The sequence below is a fragment of the Oreochromis niloticus genome, linkage group LG3 (genome assembly GCF_001858045.2).
Source record: "Oreochromis niloticus isolate F11D_XX linkage group LG3, O_niloticus_UMD_NMBU, whole genome shotgun sequence".
Classification (NCBI taxonomy): Eukaryota; Metazoa; Chordata; class Actinopteri; order Cichliformes; family Cichlidae; genus Oreochromis; species Oreochromis niloticus.
Window position 1 is genome coordinate 36711813 of NC_031967.2, and position 18365 is coordinate 36730177.

An 18365-nucleotide genomic window follows, 5' to 3' on the forward strand; every position below is an offset into this window, starting at 1 on the left:
AACTGTGGTGGTACTCTACATTTTACCCAGGTTACGCTACCAGCTGGGATGACTTTGTCTTTTGGACCTGTTCTCAGGCGCCCCTGAGCAGAAACAGGTTTTTTTGTCTGCACAAAATGGACAATGGTCTTTGCTGTGTCATCAGGGATGGACATTGCCCCACCTAGGAGGCGACTTAAAGTGGAAGCTAGACTATCTGGTTTTCCCTGAATCACTACTTCAACCACATTGAATCCCAAAAGAGGCATTTCTAAGGGCAACGAGCTCACCAGGAAGGGTACACTGACTGATAAATCTGGGTCTTCATTTCCTGGTAAGTTCAGGGTTATGATCACCCAGCCGTCAAAGGGGATTAGTCCTCCATTGACTGCATACACTTCCAGTGTCTTTTTATCCTCCATGAGCTCAATTAGCTCAGTCAGAGGACGAATGTCAAGATCAGGTAAGTACTTGTCTTTCCAATGGCGGTCTATTATGCTGACTTGGGCCCCAGTGTCCAAGAGAGCACTGACTGCGAGGCCATTGAGAATACACTTAGTCAAAGCTTTCCTACCTATTAATTTGGCAACAGGTTCATTGGTAGGCGTCATGTCTTTTAGGGGGTCAGCAGCAGTTCTCTCACGGCTATGCTTTTTGTTAACAGCAGCTGTTTCAATAGTTGTTTTGAACCTACTGTTCCCCGTCACATTGTGGGTGGTGTCTGTTTCAGCTCCTCTGTCTGTGAATTGGGACTTGGGAAGAACTCCGGTTACTGTTTGTCCCCCCACAGCAACCGGTTCACGTTTCCCTGCTGCTTAGGGTTTTTTAGGCAACCCACAGCTCTGTGTCCCTGTTCGCCACAAAAGAAGCAGTGTTTACAATCTTGTAACCCCTCCTGCACACACTTTGGACAACCATAACGGCTTCCTCTTCTGGTTGCTTGTGGCTTGGGGGGTAGACAGCTGTATGACTGGCTTCTCTCCACTTTCTCTGCTAGCGTGTCTACTAATTTGGTGAGCACATCTATTTTCTCTGCGAGCTTCTGTACTTCATCTGATTTAGCTCTATGCTCTGTCATCTCTTTCTTTGTATTTGCCTGCTTAACCTGTCCTCCCTCAACCTGTAGACTATGTGCAGCAGCTTGTTTTGAACGTTGTGTTGACCCCAAACGCCTTTGTCGTTCACTCTCATCACTTGTTACCCTCATGACATGCTTTAGGATTGTCTCATCTGTAACTGTGTTGTCTGAAAGTAAAGGTTTCAGCTCCCGGCGAATATCGTTGTACTTGTGTCCTATTCCCTGATACACTGTGTGTAGGAAGACATCTTGTACTGTGTCTGGGCTATACCTGATATCAGTCCCTGGCTGTTTTGACCCAAACAATATTCTTTGCTTCAGTCCAATAACACGGTACAGGAACTGCTGAGGGGTTTCATGCTCATTTTGTTTGGCACACATTAGTTCTTGGAATAGTTCTGTGCTATTCCTCTCGCCTAAGTGCGACTGGAGGAATCCCTTGAGCTCAGCCACAGTCATGTCTTCTTTATTGACCAGCATGTCCTTGAAATCCCCTGGCTTTATTATTCTTAGCACACCTCTCACGATCTCAGACTCAGTGAAATTATCCTTTATCCCCTCCTCTATCTGTCTGCAAACACTGTTAAAGCTAATATCAGATGAGTGATCTCCAATTTGGCCTCCTTGAACTTTGAATTCACGGCGATGAATGTAGGACAGATCCTTCAATGACACTACTTGTTCGGGTCCTCTGTGTCTGGAAACGTCCATCTGTGCCTCAGAGTGAGGGGGGACTGAGAGTGTAGGTTGTGCTGTGGCTTGTGGTGTGGGAATGTGCATCAGCCTACCAAGCTTTCGGCTCAACTCCTCATAGTCTAACAGCATCTTTTGGACATTCTCTGGTGAAACGTCACAGCTGAGTTCATTAGTTGTCTCAGTGATTAGCTTGGCGCTTGCGGTTACAGGACTGGTTACATTTGTTACATCAGAAAATAGTACATCAGTGTTAGCTGGTTGGGCTGACCCAGTAGGTGGGATTACACTACTTTGGGACTGAACAACCTCATCGACAACATCCTTTAGAGCTAGTAGTTCTCCCATGCCCCTATCCTCAGCATCTAGCAAGTTCTTACTGTACATAAAGGCGTGGATGTACTCGAAACATCCCTCGACGTCTGCACTGGAAAGCTCTGCAGCATCTTTGCCTGGAACAGGGCCGACTGTAGAAGCAATCTGGAAAAGTTCGTTGGATGACAGCGACAGTAGGCTTTTCCTGATGTCCCATACCAGGCTTTTCCTCTCCTGGTCTGCCATGACGACGTCTTTCCCAGTCTCTCGTAGTAGGTTGCTTTTGGGTCCAGCCCTCTTCCTCACTTGGTCTCAGCTTGTCTCACACTGACAGCTCACTTTGGGGCAGCCGGCATAACGCTGTCAGCTTTACCAGCACGAGGTGTTGTAGGTTGTGGGATTAGCTCATGGCAATGTGGAGAGCCGATCCCGGACGAGCCCCCAAGAATCTGTAACACACCCCAAGCAAGAGGGCGGTTGACAGATTATGTCTGGTTCTGAAAAGAACAGATAAATCATGAGATGGACGACAGGTAGTGTGTTTCCTCTCTCGCTTCTGCCAGATCTTTATTTAAACACATTCATGTGTTCACAACAGGTTGCAAAAACTTCCTAACATCTCTGTCTCACATTCCCAAAGCCCAAAATCAGAATAAACTAAAATAGTATAAACAAAAATCTAACAGTCATCTCTGTTGTTTGTTACTAAGAGCTATAAATCACACACTTTTTTCACACATAGTTTGATAAAGCAAACATTCCAATACTTTACCATATACTAATGGCATATCTGTATAGTGGAAATCTCCACATCAACATTGCAGAGCGATCAGAATTATTACTACTTTATTATTACCTTAGACAATAACAGTGACAACACATCAAACTGTCTCTGTGAACACATTAACTCAAATATACAGGAGCCGTGGTGTACTTTCGTTACACGAGGGTGCCTTAAGTTTAGAAAACAACAAAGCCGACGTATACTCCAGCCTGCGGCGAGCTAAGCTAGCTCCTACTCTCGATCGTAACACATTTCAATGAGCAAAACAAACAAATACAGATCTCAGCATAACAAACTGCTGGTTGGGTTTTACCCTTATTTGTCGGGTAAATTATGTGGACCACATGTGTGGTCTTATTACTTACTAACCTGAAAAGAACAGATAAATCATGAGATGGACGACAGGTAGTGTGTTTCCTCTCTCGCTTCTGCCAGATCTGAAGACAAGCAGTAGCGTCACACTAAACCATCTCACTAGGGCGGAAGTGCCCTCCTGTGGCGTAACTAGGGATCACACCACATGTTGGATCTCCAACAAAAATCACAAGATTAAGGCCCTGCCTTAACAAAACTACACCTAAAACTTATACAATATACAAAAATTAAATCACATAATGTGACTACACATTACAGTGTGTCACACTGGCGAGCTTTCCTGATAGCAGTGTCTGTGTGAAGGGTCCAGGAGAAGTCCTCAGTGATGTTGACTCCAAGGAACTTGAAGCTGCTGACCCTTTCGACCTTGACACCGTTGATGTGGATGGGCTGGTGTTCTCTGACTGGTCGTTTCCGGTAGTCCACTATCATTTCTCTAGTTTTGCTGATGTTGAGAGTCAGGTTATTTTCCAGGCACCACTCGTACAGTGCCATCACCTCCTCTCTATAGGCCGTCTCATCGTTGTCTGTGATGAGGCCTATGATGGTTGTGTCATCCGCAAACTTGATGATGATGTTGGACTCGTGTTTAGCAACACAGTCGTGTGTGAACAGGGAATATAGGAGGAGGCTAAGCACACAGCCCTGTGGCGTACCTGTGTTTAGGATGAGTGGTGAGGAGGTGTGCTTACCAACTCTCACCACCTGGGGCCTGTTTGTGAGGAAGTTTAGAATCCATCTGCAGATCGGTGTTCCCAGCCCAAGGTCGACGAGCTTCGTGGCAAGTTTTGAGGGGATGATGGTGTTAAATGCCGAGCTGTAGTCGATGAAGAGCATCCTTGCATATGTATTCCCTTTGTCCAGGTGAGTGAGGGTGGTGTGCGTTGCCAGGGCGATGGCATCCTCTGTGGCTCTGTTTGTCCGATAGGCAAACTGAAGAGGGTCCAGTGTGTCAGGGAGGGAGGAGCCCCTTTAGCTGTACCAAGTCCACACAAGTCACCACCGATGCATGCTCGATAAAACGGGTGGAGCGAGAACACATCCGGGACTTTTTCGCGTTCTCGGTTTGATGCGTACTTCGAATTGGAACAGTACTTGGTCTCCGACTGATGACGTATCACGAGTACACGAGAACGCAAGTACGCACAAGTACGCATATTGAGAAACAGCCACAGCCTGGGTGATCCTCAGAATAATGGAGGATTCCTGCGAGGTAAGGAATGAGCAAATGTCGTGGGGAAGAAAAATAATATCGCAGGTTGTAACAGTAATAGAGTCTGACCCAATTGTTTAAACATAATTTGTTGCAGGTCATTTCTCCAGTCTTTATGTTAAATTGAGTGCACGTTTATAAGAGATTTCTTTATCGGGAAGAGAGAAAAAAAATGGGAGCATAGTTAGCTAACTCTGTTGTTGCTTTTCCATTTAGATCTTGCGCAGATTGCCCACGTCAATAAAGGAAAGCATTCTAACTGTTGCCTTTTTGTTGTGAATGCAGACCAGAGAAGACACTACACAGAGGTCACATCAGCAAAGTTATGTGACATTAGTGATGTTAGTACTTTCAGCGTTAACTTTGTTTTAAAGCCTTTAAAATATACGCCGTTCAATAGTTGACCTTAATGTTACAGAGAATGTGATGATTTTATGGATAATTAAAGTCAGTCATATATCCACAAACACAACAAGCTGAAAGTCAGCTTTTTGAGTTATCACCCAACACTTATCGCAACAAAGAGATAAAATACATGCAACATGGACAAATATTTGACCACATGCAATAATTTGCACAAATGTAAAGTCTTTGTGTTGTTGTGTGTGCTCAGTGTTGGTGGAAACTCTCAAAGTGGAGTTAGTAAGAACCCAAAGAAAATATGGAATCAAATCGATAAGAAATATCAATGATGGAATTGGAATTTCAAAATCCTTATCAATTCCCATCCCTAATCAGAGCTAAGAAAGATGTAATAAAGAAAGGGATGCCTCAAAAGTACAGCTAGCTCCCCAGACCTAAGGCCAGAGTCAGTGGCAGGGGAACAATGAGAACATTTCCACCATGCAGCAATACTGGAAGAACATAGAATAGAATAGAATAGAATAGAATAATCCTTTAATTGTCTAACAAGGGGAAATTAGGTTGTAACAGCAACAAAAAAGAACAAAAACAAAAAATATATACAAACAGAACAGGACACAGAACAGAAACACATACAATTTTTACATACAGACGTGGACAAAATTGTTGGTACCCTTTGGTCAATGAAAGAAAAACTTGCAATGGTTTAATTTGAAGCATGGTTAAAAACTGATGACTGACTTAAGATTTATAGAATTTTTATTTATTATTACTTTTGTTAGATTAAAGTTATTTCTGTGACCATTGTGAATTTTTCTTTCATTGACCGAAGGGTACCAACAATTTTGTACACGTCTGTATATATCTGTTAGTATTTATATATTTATTTATTATTAGGTATGAGCGAATTCTGATCACACTCTAAGCCAGTTGGTAGTGATGGTGAAATGAAGCCTCTTGATGAACTGAAGCTTTCCATCCAACTGGTCGACTCATGGTTCGAAGCATTGTGATGATTCATTTGCTCTACTGCGCCATCAAGTGAACGATTCAAGTGAAACAGGCTCTGTGATTATAATGATGTGATGTGTAAACCTCTAAACTGAATAAATAAATTGTTTTCATGGTTATTTATCCCGAATATTGTCTCAGCATGTCTGATACAAAAGAGAAAGTGGAAACTATCAGGACAGAGTTTTGGTATGATTGTGTAACTGTGTAATCATGCTTATGTACATCTGGAAAATGACACAAACTAGCGTGTGGCACTTCACTTTTTAATAAACAAAAGACAGAAATCAGATTATAGGATCTTTAGTGTTGTTTATTTTTATTGTGGTACTTATCATTTGTGATATTTATTACTGTGTCCATACTTTATAAGGAGAGATGAGATTAAAAAAAATCTCTTCCTTGCTGGTTCCATCAAAGATGAAATGCTCAAGTAACTATGTAGCACGTACGTAATCCAATTCCACAACCAATGTTCCCTCTAAACTGCACGCGTGCGCAATTGCGCACTGCTGGCATGGTCTCCGCGCACAGAAAATCTGCGTTGCGCACAAAAAAAACAATCTAACCTGAATTGATATTAAAATAAATACGTTAACAATTCTCTTTTGCAGTGTTAGTCAGTAAGTGACTGGCTGCTCTCGTATGGGATTAGAAGGATGCCACCTTATCCCACAGTCCAGCCAATGATGCGATTCACATTCGTATATACGCAGCTAACCAACATGACAGGCTATTACACCGTCCTTATGTGCTGACACCGGTGTTTTAGCTAGCAAAGCGGTGTGGCTGATGTGGAGTGAAGCCACGTTAATGACAACGTGTACAACCATTGGAGATGTGAGCAGGACAGACGGAACAATTGACGGAAAAAGTGTGGACTTTATACCAGTTTTTAAATTGTGTTGATAGGCCACGTAAAACCAGAGTTATGATAAAAATATATGCAATATTTGGTTTTCTTCCTGAATACTATCGTTGTTTATATTTACTGCAGGAAGAAACGGTAAAAACGGCGTTTTATAAGGAAAACGCTCGAAAGCACTCTCCGCCTGTGAGCAAAGACAAAACCAAAAAAAACCCCACCCTTTCCTATTGGTGGAAGAATGTACCATGTGGACCAATCAAAAAATGATATGGCAACATGGCATTTAGTTGTTTAGGAAGGGGGAAGTTTTAGGAGTGACGGCGTGTTTTGAGATGTGAGAGATCTGCGACGTTTAGCGCAAATCTTTTTTTTTTTTTACTTTATTTTTATTGAAAGTTTTATAATATTAACAATCATCCAAATAAAAAAACAAAAACAACAACAACAAACACACTCATACAAAAACAAAAAAAACAAAAAAAAACAGACAAACAAACAAACAAACAAACAAAAAAAACATCAAAAACTTAATACACACTAGGAATAACTCATTGGCACAGTGAAACCCTCAGATCCACCCGGTCTGGGGGAGCTCCCCTCCACCTTTTTTTTCGAGTCTCATGTCATCAGGTTTTTACTACTGTCCACCCCTGGTGATGTTCGGAAGGGTATTTCCAGTCCATTTTATGAGTTGCCTTCTAAAAAAAACAGACAAACAAACAACAACAAAAAAAAAAAAAACAGTGGCCACAGCCTTAGCAGGCTTTCCTTCTTCCAGTGGTTGCGTGAAAATATTTAGCTAAGCTCTAGTTGTATAATCCACCACCCATCATCCCGCATTACTACCTTCAACAAATCTCTCCCACTTCCTCCAATTTTTATGAAATTGATCCATTTTGAGGTTCAAAAGGGATGTAAGTTTTTCCATTCTGTATATTTCTTCCATTATTCCTATCCAATCTTTCTTTGTTGGAGGCTCTTTCTCCAGCCACTTCCTGGTAAGCGCTTTTTTACCCGCTCCCAACAGGATGTTTATCAAATATTTGTCCTTTAAGGGGACTGTTGATGGAATATCGCCCAAATACACAGTACAGAAATCCAAATTTAATTTGAAACCAGTCACCAAGTAAATCGATTCGACCATTTCATTCCAGTATGGTTGGATTATTGGACATTTCCAAAATATATGAAAGTGATCTGCCATATTTTCCCCACAGTTTCTCCAGCAGTATCCATCTGTCGGTTGACCTTTTTGTTTGTATTTTATTTTGGGGGTTATAAAAAATCTAATAAAATTTTTCCATATGAATTCCCTCCAATAACCTGAACTAATAGATTCCATCTGTGTTCTGCATATATTTAACCAACTGTCCTCTGATATGTTGATTTTAGCCTCCATCTCCCATTTAATCTTAATATAATCGGTTGATTGATCCTTTAGTGATTGTAGATTCCGATAAAGTTTAGCAATCAATTTGTTTTTAATCTGACCTTTATAAGCTTCTTTTATAAGGGGGACTAGGCCTTCACTATTTTCTTCTGTAGTTCTTATATTACTATTGAAATAGGACCTAACTTGGAGATATCTAAAAAAATCTTGGTTTTCTAAACCATAAGTATCTCTTAATTTTTCAAACCTATGTAATCCTTCTTTTCCTGACAGTGAACAAAATGGCCCAATCCCCCTTATTAACCAAGTTGTATAACGTCTATCTGTTTGTGCAGGGATAAATTCCTTATCATGTGTGACCCATCTGAGTTGTTTGATGCTAGCTCCTGATTTAAGGCTTTCACATTCATCAAACCATATCTTTAAAGGAGTTTTAGTCCATTCGTTTAAATTGTTTTTCTGTTCCAAATATAATTTTTTATCTCCTAATATTGTCTGTAATGGTACTTTTAGTTGTGTCACATCTAAATATTTCCATTTTGCTTCATATGACGGATCACACCAATAAATTAAATATCTTAATTGTGCTGCTTTAAAATAGTTTTCTAGGTTTGGGAGGGAAAGTCCACCCCGTTCCCTAGGTAGTTGCAATGTTATATATCTAACTCTGGGTTTACGGCCCTTCCATATAAATCCCGAAATCATTCTGTTCCATAATGCAAATTGTTTTGCTGGTATGTGTACTGGTATAGATTGAAAAAGGAAAAGCAATGGAGGAAGTATATTCATTTTAATCAAGTCAATCCTATTATACAGATCGAGTGGCAGTAAGCTCCACCTTTGAATGTTTTCTTTCAATTCCCTTGTTATTGGTGAGTAGTTTAATTCATAGATTTCCGTCAATGTTTTTGGAATTTTAATACCTAAGTATTTAATTATCTTATTGTTCCAATTAAATTTAGACATACTTTTGATCTTTGTTGTGGGTACATAATTGTATGTGATCGACTGTGATTTTTGAATGTTTATTTTGTATCCGGAAAGTTCTCCAAACATTTGCATCTTCAACCATAACTTGGGTAAGCTTCTTTCTGGGTCTGTGAGGGTCAGCAAAATATCATCTGCATATAAGCCTGTTTTATATTCCGTATTCCGTATCCATATCCCTTTAATTTGTTCATCTTCCCTAATGGCTTGCGCCAACGGTTCAATAAATAAAGCAAACAGGGCTGGGCTAAGCGGACATCCCTGCTGACATCCTCTCTGCAAGTCCACTACTCCAGTTAGGCTCCCATTTATTTTTATTCTTGCTGAAGGCAAATAATATAAGTTTTTAATCAGTTGAATGAAAGGGTCTCCGAAACCAAACCGCTCCATAGCCAAAAATAAGTAATCCCACCGGACGGAGTCAAACGCCTTTTCTGCATCGAGACTTAATGCAATTGATTCCCTTTGGGTTTTATCCATGTAATCCATTAAATGTAAGGCACGTCTTATACTGTCTTGAATTTGTCTGTTTTTAAGAAATCCTGTCTGATCTTCATCAATAATTTCTGGTATTATATTTTTAAGCCGTTCTGCTATTATTGAGGTGAATAATCTATAATCCATATTCAAAATTGAAATTGGTCGATATGAACTGCATTCCCTTTTGTCCTTGCCCATCTTTGGAATTACTGAGATAATTGCCTGCCTCCAAGATGCTGGTGACTCCCCTCCCTCCAGCACATAGTTAAAACATTTTAATAAAAGCGGTGATAATAAATCTTTAAAGGTTTTATAATATTCTGATTTAAATCCGTCCATACCCGGCATCTTATTTGTTTTTGTTTTTGCGATGGCTTTATCCAGTTCTTGTTTAGTAATTTGTTGCATAAGTCTTTTGTTTTGTTCTCGTCCAATATTAGGTAGGTCTAGAGATTGCAAAAATTTCTGAATGTTTAAAGGGTCAACCCCTTGTGTCTCTGAATATAACTTTTTATAGTAGTTTTCAAATGAGTTTTGTATTTCTTTAGCAGTGTAACATATTTTTTGGGTCTCTTCATCCTTTATACTGTAAATTCTTCTTTCTTCTTCCTGCTTTCTAATTCTCCAAGCCAATAATTTCTTTGCCCTAGGGCCATAATCATAGTATTTTTGCTTAACAAATCTAGCTTTTATTTCTTCTTGTCTGTCGTATATATCATTTAATCTCCGTTTTACTGAATTTATCTCTTCCAGTGTTTGAGGGTCTTTAACAGTGGCGTGTTTAGTCTCTAAGTTCTTTAATATGAGTAGTAATTTATTAATTTGCATTTGTTTCTCTTTCTTTTTGTATGAGGACCACATGATCAATTTTCCTCTCATTACTGCTTTAGATGCATCCCATGTAACACTTGGGGACACCTCTTGATTATCATTTAATTCACAGTAGTTATTATACTCCTTTCTTATGAACTGTATACACCTGGTATCATTTAACAAGCTTGTATTCAACTTCCAGCTAGTCTGTTTTATTTCAGTCTCCAGATGTATAGACAAATAAACACCTGCATGGTCTGATATATCTTTTACTCCTAGGTTACATCTGAGAATTCTATGTCTGTCTGTGTTAAACATAAAAAAATAATCTAACCTGGAGTATACTTTATGGGGGTATGAGAAAAACGTATAGCCCCTTTCCTTGGGATGTAGCTCCCTCCAAACATCTATCATATTTCCTTCTAGAAGAAGCTTTTTAACTGTTTTTGTCTCCCGAGTCGTCCTTTTAGTTTTGTTGTTGGAATCTAAGTGGGGCTGTAGTTGTATATTCCAATCCCCACCACAGATAAGGGTTCCTTTAGTGTGTTCAGCAATCAGATTAAATAATTTCTTAATAAGTTCCTGATCATTGCCTGGCGGTCTGTAAACATTTAACAGAGTCACTGGTTTATGATCAATTTGACACACTACCATGACAAATCGTCCTTTTCTATCCCTTATTTGTTGAATTAATTGAAAATGTATTTTATTTGCAATCAGTATTGTAACCCCCCTTGCACATTTCTGTCTATATGATGAATAGTATACATGTTTGAACCCCAAGCGTTTTAACTGCTCATGTTCCATATTGTTTAAATGGGTCTCCTGCCAAAATATTATATCATGGCTTTCCCTTCTCATCTTAGTTGCTATCTTTTTCCTCTTAATGGGGTTTTGAAGACCATTAACATTCAATGATATTATCCTATATTCCTGAAATGACATGGTTGTCTCCTAAAATAACATCTGTAAAATAAACTCTCCCCGCCCCGAGCGATCAGTCCTGAAATAAACAACCTGTGCCATGAAAACCAACAATTAAACTTACAAACTGAACATGACTTCCAAATAAGAAGTAAAAAAAAAACTTCTAAATCAGCGAGGGGAATTCTCCGTGCGGAGGGCCCCTCGTGGGAGTATGGTGTCTGTTCCAGTTCCATCACAACTCCCATTAGGCGGCGACAACGTGCTTCACTCATCTCAGTTCGGTGGTCCTTTGCTAAAACTCTATCAGACCACAGCTGTCTACTGATAAATTAACAGGATAACTATCTTAATATAATTATTAAACTACAATAATAGTGACCTCTATCTTAAGTTCTTCGTAAAGTTTTTCCTTGACTCTATTTAACAACCATAGACAAGAGTGTTTACTCACAGGAGCCTCTCAACTAGTTTAGTCTTTTAGATGAGATGGGTGGTGAAATCTCTTGAGTTTTTCCCGCGCCCATTTGACATCCACAGCTCGTCTCCGTCCTCCGTCCCGTCCGCTGACCTTCCACGAAGTGTCCTCTAGCCTTGCTTGAGCCTCGTCGATCCTTTGAGTTGGGTGGCGGCCAGGGGGTTCCCCCGATCCACCGTCTTCTCCTCTTTTCAACAATCCCTTTTTCTGAAGATCTAGTTTTGCTGATGACGCGCTCTCATAAGTAATTGGACCATCATTGTAGAAGACCCGGAGCCTCGCTGGAGCCGGTGTCTGAAATCGAATGCCTTTTTCCTTTAACATTTTCCGCAGCGGGGCGTATTCCTTTCGTTTCTGGATGATTTCTGCCGGGTAGTCGTGGTCCACATAAATCCGACGTCCGTCTATACGTATATCCTTCTTCATCCATGCTTTTTTCAACACTTGCTCTTTGATACTATATTCAAGGAAGCAGACAATCATGGATCTAGGAGGCGCGTGTGAGGGAGGTCTCTGGCCAAATGATCTATGGCAGCGTTGTATCCCCAACTCCAGGTCCTGCAGACCTAGTTCAGTTTTGAAAAGCTTCTCCACATATCCTGTCGGGTTATCAGATTCCTGGCCTTCCGGTATTCCAAATATACGAAGGTTGTTCCTCCGAGACCGAGCTTCTAAGTCAGTTAGTTTAGCCAGCATGCGTTGTTGTTCCTCTACGGTCTGAAGGAGCACCTCCCTAGCGCTTGTGCTCCACTCCTCCACCTCCCCCACTCTTTGCTCCATTTCTTCTACTCTCGTCTCCATGTTTTTCAAGTTGGTCCCTACTTCGTCCAACTTCTTATTTATCTCCTCTTTAAAGCTCCCAAATTCTTGCTTCATGTCGCCTCTCACCGTCTCCCAAGCATCGCTGAAATATTTTTTCATGTCTGTGTGACTTATCATAATTTCTTCTCGGATAGCCTCCATGTTAGCTTGGATGGCGGCCATCGTAGTCTGGGTGACTTCACTCCCGTCTCCCGTCGCCATTTCTTCGCTCTCTTCGTCAGTTTTCCTTTCTGTGGTTTTTATCTTTCTAGTTTTATATTTCCCCATAAATATTTATCGAAAGTTGATATTATCCGTGTTGAAAAAAATGGGGGAATACTGGACCATCGCTAAGAGCTCCCAACTATGCTTCCACTCGCTCCGCCGCCATACCGGAAGCCGCGTTTAGCGCAAATCTTGTGTAGTTAGTGTGTAGTGTAGTCAATAGTTTTGTTGTGTGTGTCAGAACAATGAGGCGACTGCTGAATGTTACAGGTGTTACAGGAGTGATACATCTCCTGTTGTCAGGCCTGCAGGTATCAGGCTGTTGTTCTCCTTTATCTCATAGTGGACAGAAATTATTTTTGGAGTGGCACAAATAATTTGTGTGGCATCAAATTTGATGCAGAACAGCTGATTGTTCTGTAAATAGTTTGAAATGTTTATTTAAAAAAATGCCTTGGCTGCATTTTTAGGTAAACAGCTGCAAAAAACTTGTTTTTGAAGAAGTAACTCTATAATGAATTGCCCAACATTGGTCATTATTTACTGTATTTTGCAGACAGAGAGTTACAGGACTCTCTCACAGACCACAGACTCATAATACAAGTCAGAGCTTTATAAAAAGGAAGAAAGTTGTGTTTTCAAAATTGGAGTTCAAGTTATTTTTACTTCCAATAGTGTTAACATACTACATAGGTCATGAACAAGATTTTTTTTTAATTTTCATTGTAAGTGGGCTAAAGCAGTTAATTAAAAGTAGTCTAACATAAATGTAAATGCTGTAATTTGATTATTTTAATAAACCATGTAACTTGGATGGATTCAATGCTGGCGTTACCACAGTGCACACGTCTAATGTTGCTCACAGTGGTCCAAGGGATCGCTCAGGGAGTTTGTGTGTTCACTCAGACACATAAAAAATTAGAGAGAACGTTGTCCACAACACAATGTGATGGGGGAAATCAGCTGTGTTTTGATGCCCAATTTATTTTGAATCTGGCGCGAACCGGCGAGCCAGTTCCTGAATCAGTCACATGGTACGGGCTGCCCGCGAGGCCTCGATCGTCACTGCATAAGTAATCAAGGCAAGCCTCGATACGCGCTTCACAAAACCTCCCCCGAGATCACCCGACACACGCTTCGAAGCTTTGACACACAGGACACATCACTACCAGTTGGTGGCGGTAATGAGTCACATCGTTGTTTGCCAACCGCCGACAAACCACAAAGAAGAAGACGAAGTACTGCGCGTGCACACAGCGGAAAGTAGACTTACGGAGGAACGATTATAGCCACAGTCATCATACTTGTTATCTACGACGGGGACTTTTGTGTTTTTTTTCCCAAGTCGGCTAAGGCAAATATATGTCACTGTGCTGAGCTTTCTTACTGCTACGTTTCTGTTTCTCATGCGTGATCGGAAAGATACAGGCTCTCGTAGCTCGGAAAGCTTGGTCTCTCTCCTAGTCCAACTACAAAGCCGGCCTTCTCCGCTGGTGGATCTTTAGTTCGGGTTATTCTGAGAGGAGATCCAGAGTGAGCACATTATAATTATATTAGTTTCCTAACTCGATAACTGTCTACAGAGTTTCTCTCTCTTAGCTAATTTTGTTTTCGTCTGTACGTTCTGTTCAGCCCCTGTCATTTTGTCTGCCTGGAACTTCCAGCAGTTCAGGACCTTAATTTTTTTTAATCATTTGTGTTCAGCTATTTGTTTTCCTTCATATGAAGATGTTGTACTGAGTATTATGATTTGATGAGGTGGATAGAATACAACAGATTTCACAATTAATAACAGTAATGTGTCTTTTAAGATGGCGTTGATCTAGCGGCAGACTGTTGTAGCAGCTCACTGTCTTCGTAAGCACCCCCCCCCTCCAAATTTCTTTTTGTTCCTACTATTTTGTTTTAATTATTTTGTTTTTGATACTATTAGCTCTATATTTATCTTTTTATCTAATATTTATCCATCATAACTCTGTTTCTACACTCAGTAAGTGCATGTTGTTTGTTGTATATTTGCTGCTATGACAACTTAGTTTTCCTCTGGGATTAATAAGGTTTTTCTGATTCCGATGTTGGTGCTGAACCTATGAGGCACAATAATGCTACACAATACAATGGTCTGCAGTAGTGCCTTATAATAATACAATAAATTTAACTGGATTAAAAAATAAAAATCTTTTTGCTGTCACAGGCGACTGGCAGGAGGCGAAGAGTCTGCTGGAGGAGCAGCTCAGCAGCTGTGGTAAGAAACATCGGTTCTTCATCGAAGGTGACAAAGAAAAATCGCCAACATTATTCTACAGACATTAATTGGTTATTAGTTTAATAATAACATCTAATTCTGTACACACTGACATTTCGCCTGTTTATCCCAAATGAGAGACAAATCACTGCTGAAGAAAAATATTCTCAACCTGCTTACATTAAATCAATGGATGGATGGAATTAGCTGTTTTTAACCCTCCCGAAAATAAGCTTCTCAAGGATCAGTTTTTGGTCCTGTATTTTTTTTAACCTTTACACACTCTACATGCTGCTATCATAAAGTATCTAATAATATGTTCTAGTGTTGCACATGATACATTTTTCACAGCTGATACACAGTTGTGCTCTATTTCCTCTGATAATCTCTGATAGCGTGTTTTGTAAATAGTATTACATCCTCTGCACACTTTGGCTGCTCTGAAAAAGAAGGCAACAAACCAGAGAAGTTTGACTTCCTGGAAGAACTTATAAGTACACCTACACTGAAGATATCTTCTTTTGACCTGGACAAGAAAAAGCCCTCTGTAAAGTTATGAAATCTTAGTAAATGAGGAAAACAGGAACAGCTCTGTAGCCAGGCTGATTAAGCCACCGGTCAAATGTTTGGATACACCTTCTCATGACTTTTCTATTTTATAATGACTTTTTACATTATAGATTCTAATTGAAAGCATCAAAACTCCAAATGAACACATATGGAATTAGGAGACAAAAAACTGTTAAATAACTCAAAACATATTCATATTTTAGATTCTTAAAAATTTTAGATTCTTTAAAATAGCCACCCCTTGCTTTGATTACTACTTTTCACACTGTGTGTGTGAGTGTTTGTCTGTGTGTGTGTGTGTGTGTATAGATATATGTATGTATATGTACACTTTATAGGTTTTGTTAAGTGGATGTCACTGTTTTAGTTCTTTGTCATCATAGGCAAAAGAAGGGAAAGCGTGCCGAAACCTCTCCAAATTTATGACCTCAACAAAAACCAACCAATGCCAGCAAGTAAAGATGAAGGAGTTGTGATCCGTGTGGAGAAGACTTTCATCACTATGAAGAAGGCCAGAAGACGCCAGCGCATTGACAGTGGAGACAGAAGCTTCACGTGCGATCAGTGTGGAAAGGCTTTTATTCGTAATAGCAGCTTAAAACAACATAAGCTCATCCACACTGGAGTTAAACCATTCAGCTGTGATCAATGTGGAATGTCTTTTTCTGACAATAGCAACTTAAAAAGACATCAGCTGGTCCACACTGGCATTAAACCATTCAGCTGTGATCAGTGTGGACAGGCTTTCACACATAATAGCAAGTTAAAAAAACACCAGCTTCTCCACACTGGATTAAAACCATTCAGCTGTGATCAGTGTGGAAAGACTTTCACTGTGAATGGCAACTTAAAAAGACATCAGCTTGTCCACACTGGCATTAAACCATTCAGCTGTGATCAGTGTGGAATGGCTTTTACTCAGAATGGCAGCTTAAAAAAACATCAGCTCGCTCACACTGGATTTAAACCATTTAGCTGTGATCAGTGTGGAATGGCTTTTACTCAGAATGGCAGCTTAAAAAAACATCAGCTCGCTCACACTGGATTTAAACCATTTAGCTGTGATCAGTGTGGAAAGACTTTCACTCAGAGTGGCAGCTTAAAAAAACATCAGCTCATCCACACTGGATTAAAAGCATTTAGCTGTGATCAGTGTGGAAAGGCTTTTACTGAAAATGGACACTTAAAAAGACATAAGCTCATCCACACTGGATTAAAACCATTTAGCTGTGATCAGTGTGGAAAGGCTTTTACTGAAAATGGCAACTTAAAACAACATCAGCTCATCCACACTGGATTAAAAGCAATTAGCTACAATCAGTGTGAAAAGTCTTTTTCTCCGAGTAATGGCTTAAAAGAACATCACCTTGTCCATTCTGCAGATAAACCATTCGTCTGTGCTCAGTGTGGAAAGTGTTTCACTGAGAATGGCAAGTTAAAACAACATCAGCTCGTCCACACTGGCATTAAACCATTCAGCTGCGATCAGTGTGGAAGGACTTTCACTCAGAATAGCAGCTTAAAAAAACATCAACTCATCCACACTGGATTAAAACCATTTAGCTGTGATCAGTGTGGAAAGTCTTTTACTGAAAATGGCAACTTAAAAAAACATCAGCTCATCCACACTGGATTAAAACCATTTAGCTGCGATCTGTGTGGAAAGTTTTTTACTCATAGTAACAGCTTAAAAGAACATCAGCTCATCCATACTACAGATAAACCATTCACCTGTGATCTGTGTGGAAAGTCTTTTACTCATAGCAAAAGCTTAAAAGATCATCTTCTCATCCACACTGGAATTAAATCATTTGTCTGTGGTCAGTGTGGAAAGGCTTTTACTCAGAGTAAAAATTTAAAAGAACATCAGCTCATCCACACTGGAATTAAACCATTCAGCTGTGATCAGTGTGGAAAATCTTTTACTCGGCGTAGAAACTTAAAAAAACATCATCTCCTCCACATTGGAGTTAAACCATTCACCTGTGATCAGTGTGGAAAGTCTTTTAGCTGCATGAGCTCCTTGAAAGAACATCAGGCCATCCACACTGGAGTTAATTAATATTTAAGTGGTCAGTGCTGAAATGCGGCCACTTTTATGTAAACATTTAAAAAAATCAGATTGTTCACACTGCAATTGTAGCATGTTTGAATTGTGGAAATTGTGAAATTTGTGGAAATTCTTTCAAATTCATGACAAAACTGGCAGACCAATGTGACATTACTCTGACAAAGTTCTTTTGGACATCCTGGTCAATCATCTTATGTTTGAAGAGGCTCTACTGATTGCAGACTCCTATAGCTGTCATGGTACTGGGTCTTTGACCCAGTGCTTTTGGACATTAGCATTCCATTTTATTGAACATTGTAATATTTATTGTTTATTTCTATTTATGTTCTTTTAATTGTTTTTCTGCCTGATGTAATATTTATAATTTCTAGACTTTAGGTTCTGTTATCATACCTCCCCTCTTTTTCACATTCGGTGTTTTGTCAGCAGTGGCATTCCTAGCCTGTTTGGTGCCCTGGGCAAACACCCCCTCTGTCCCACACCCACAGATAACATATATGTATGTTTCATGTGAATAATATGTCAATATTATGTGTATATATGTGTATTAAAGATTGTACATGCATATAAAACATATAAAACATTCTACTGTAAAAACTTGTTGGAACCATACTATATATATGTATATATATATGTATATGTATATGTGTGTGTACATATGTATATGTGTGTGTGTGTATATATATATATGTATATGTGTGT

General features: G+C 39.8%; 2 protein-coding genes across 11 annotated transcripts in view; one reads left to right on the plus strand and one right to left on the minus strand.

The window, feature by feature from the left end:
• Nucleotides 1-18260, plus strand: part of LOC100709547 (zinc finger protein 665) — a 54546-nt gene extending 36286 nt beyond the window's left edge. The window contains exons 1-4 of one of the 10 annotated variants that reach the window (XM_019351354.2): nucleotides 13891-14310; nucleotides 14589-14634; nucleotides 14972-15049; nucleotides 15976-18260. In XM_019351354.2, the coding sequence (XP_019206899.1) occupies nucleotides 16038-17654 (1617 nt within the window). In that variant the 5' untranslated portion in view covers nucleotides 13891-14310; nucleotides 14589-14634; nucleotides 14972-15049; nucleotides 15976-16037 and the 3' untranslated portion in view covers nucleotides 17655-18260. Of the gene's footprint in view, nucleotides 1-13890; nucleotides 14311-14588; nucleotides 14635-14971; nucleotides 15050-15959 lie in introns of those variants that run through there. The other 9 variants (XM_025900633.1, XM_019351352.2, XM_019351353.2 and 6 more) reach the window with 9 other exon arrangements.
• On the minus strand, nucleotides 716-3487 carry LOC102083148 (uncharacterized). Its single transcript, XM_005476735.4, has 2 exons — nucleotides 3219-3487; nucleotides 716-2562 (listed from the first exon to the last, which is right to left on the minus strand). Exon 2 carries the CDS (start codon nucleotides 2309-2311, stop codon nucleotides 749-751), a length of 1563 nt encoding a protein of 520 aa, XP_005476792.2. The 5' UTR covers nucleotides 2312-2562; nucleotides 3219-3487; the 3' UTR covers nucleotides 716-748.
• Nucleotides 18261-18365: the final 105 nt, after the last annotated feature.

Excerpts from the sequence above, each read along its gene's own strand:
- LOC102083148 (XM_005476735.4), bottom strand. The coding sequence starts at position 2,311 with ATGGCAGACCAGGAGAGGAAAAGCCTGGTATGGGACATCAGGAAAAGC.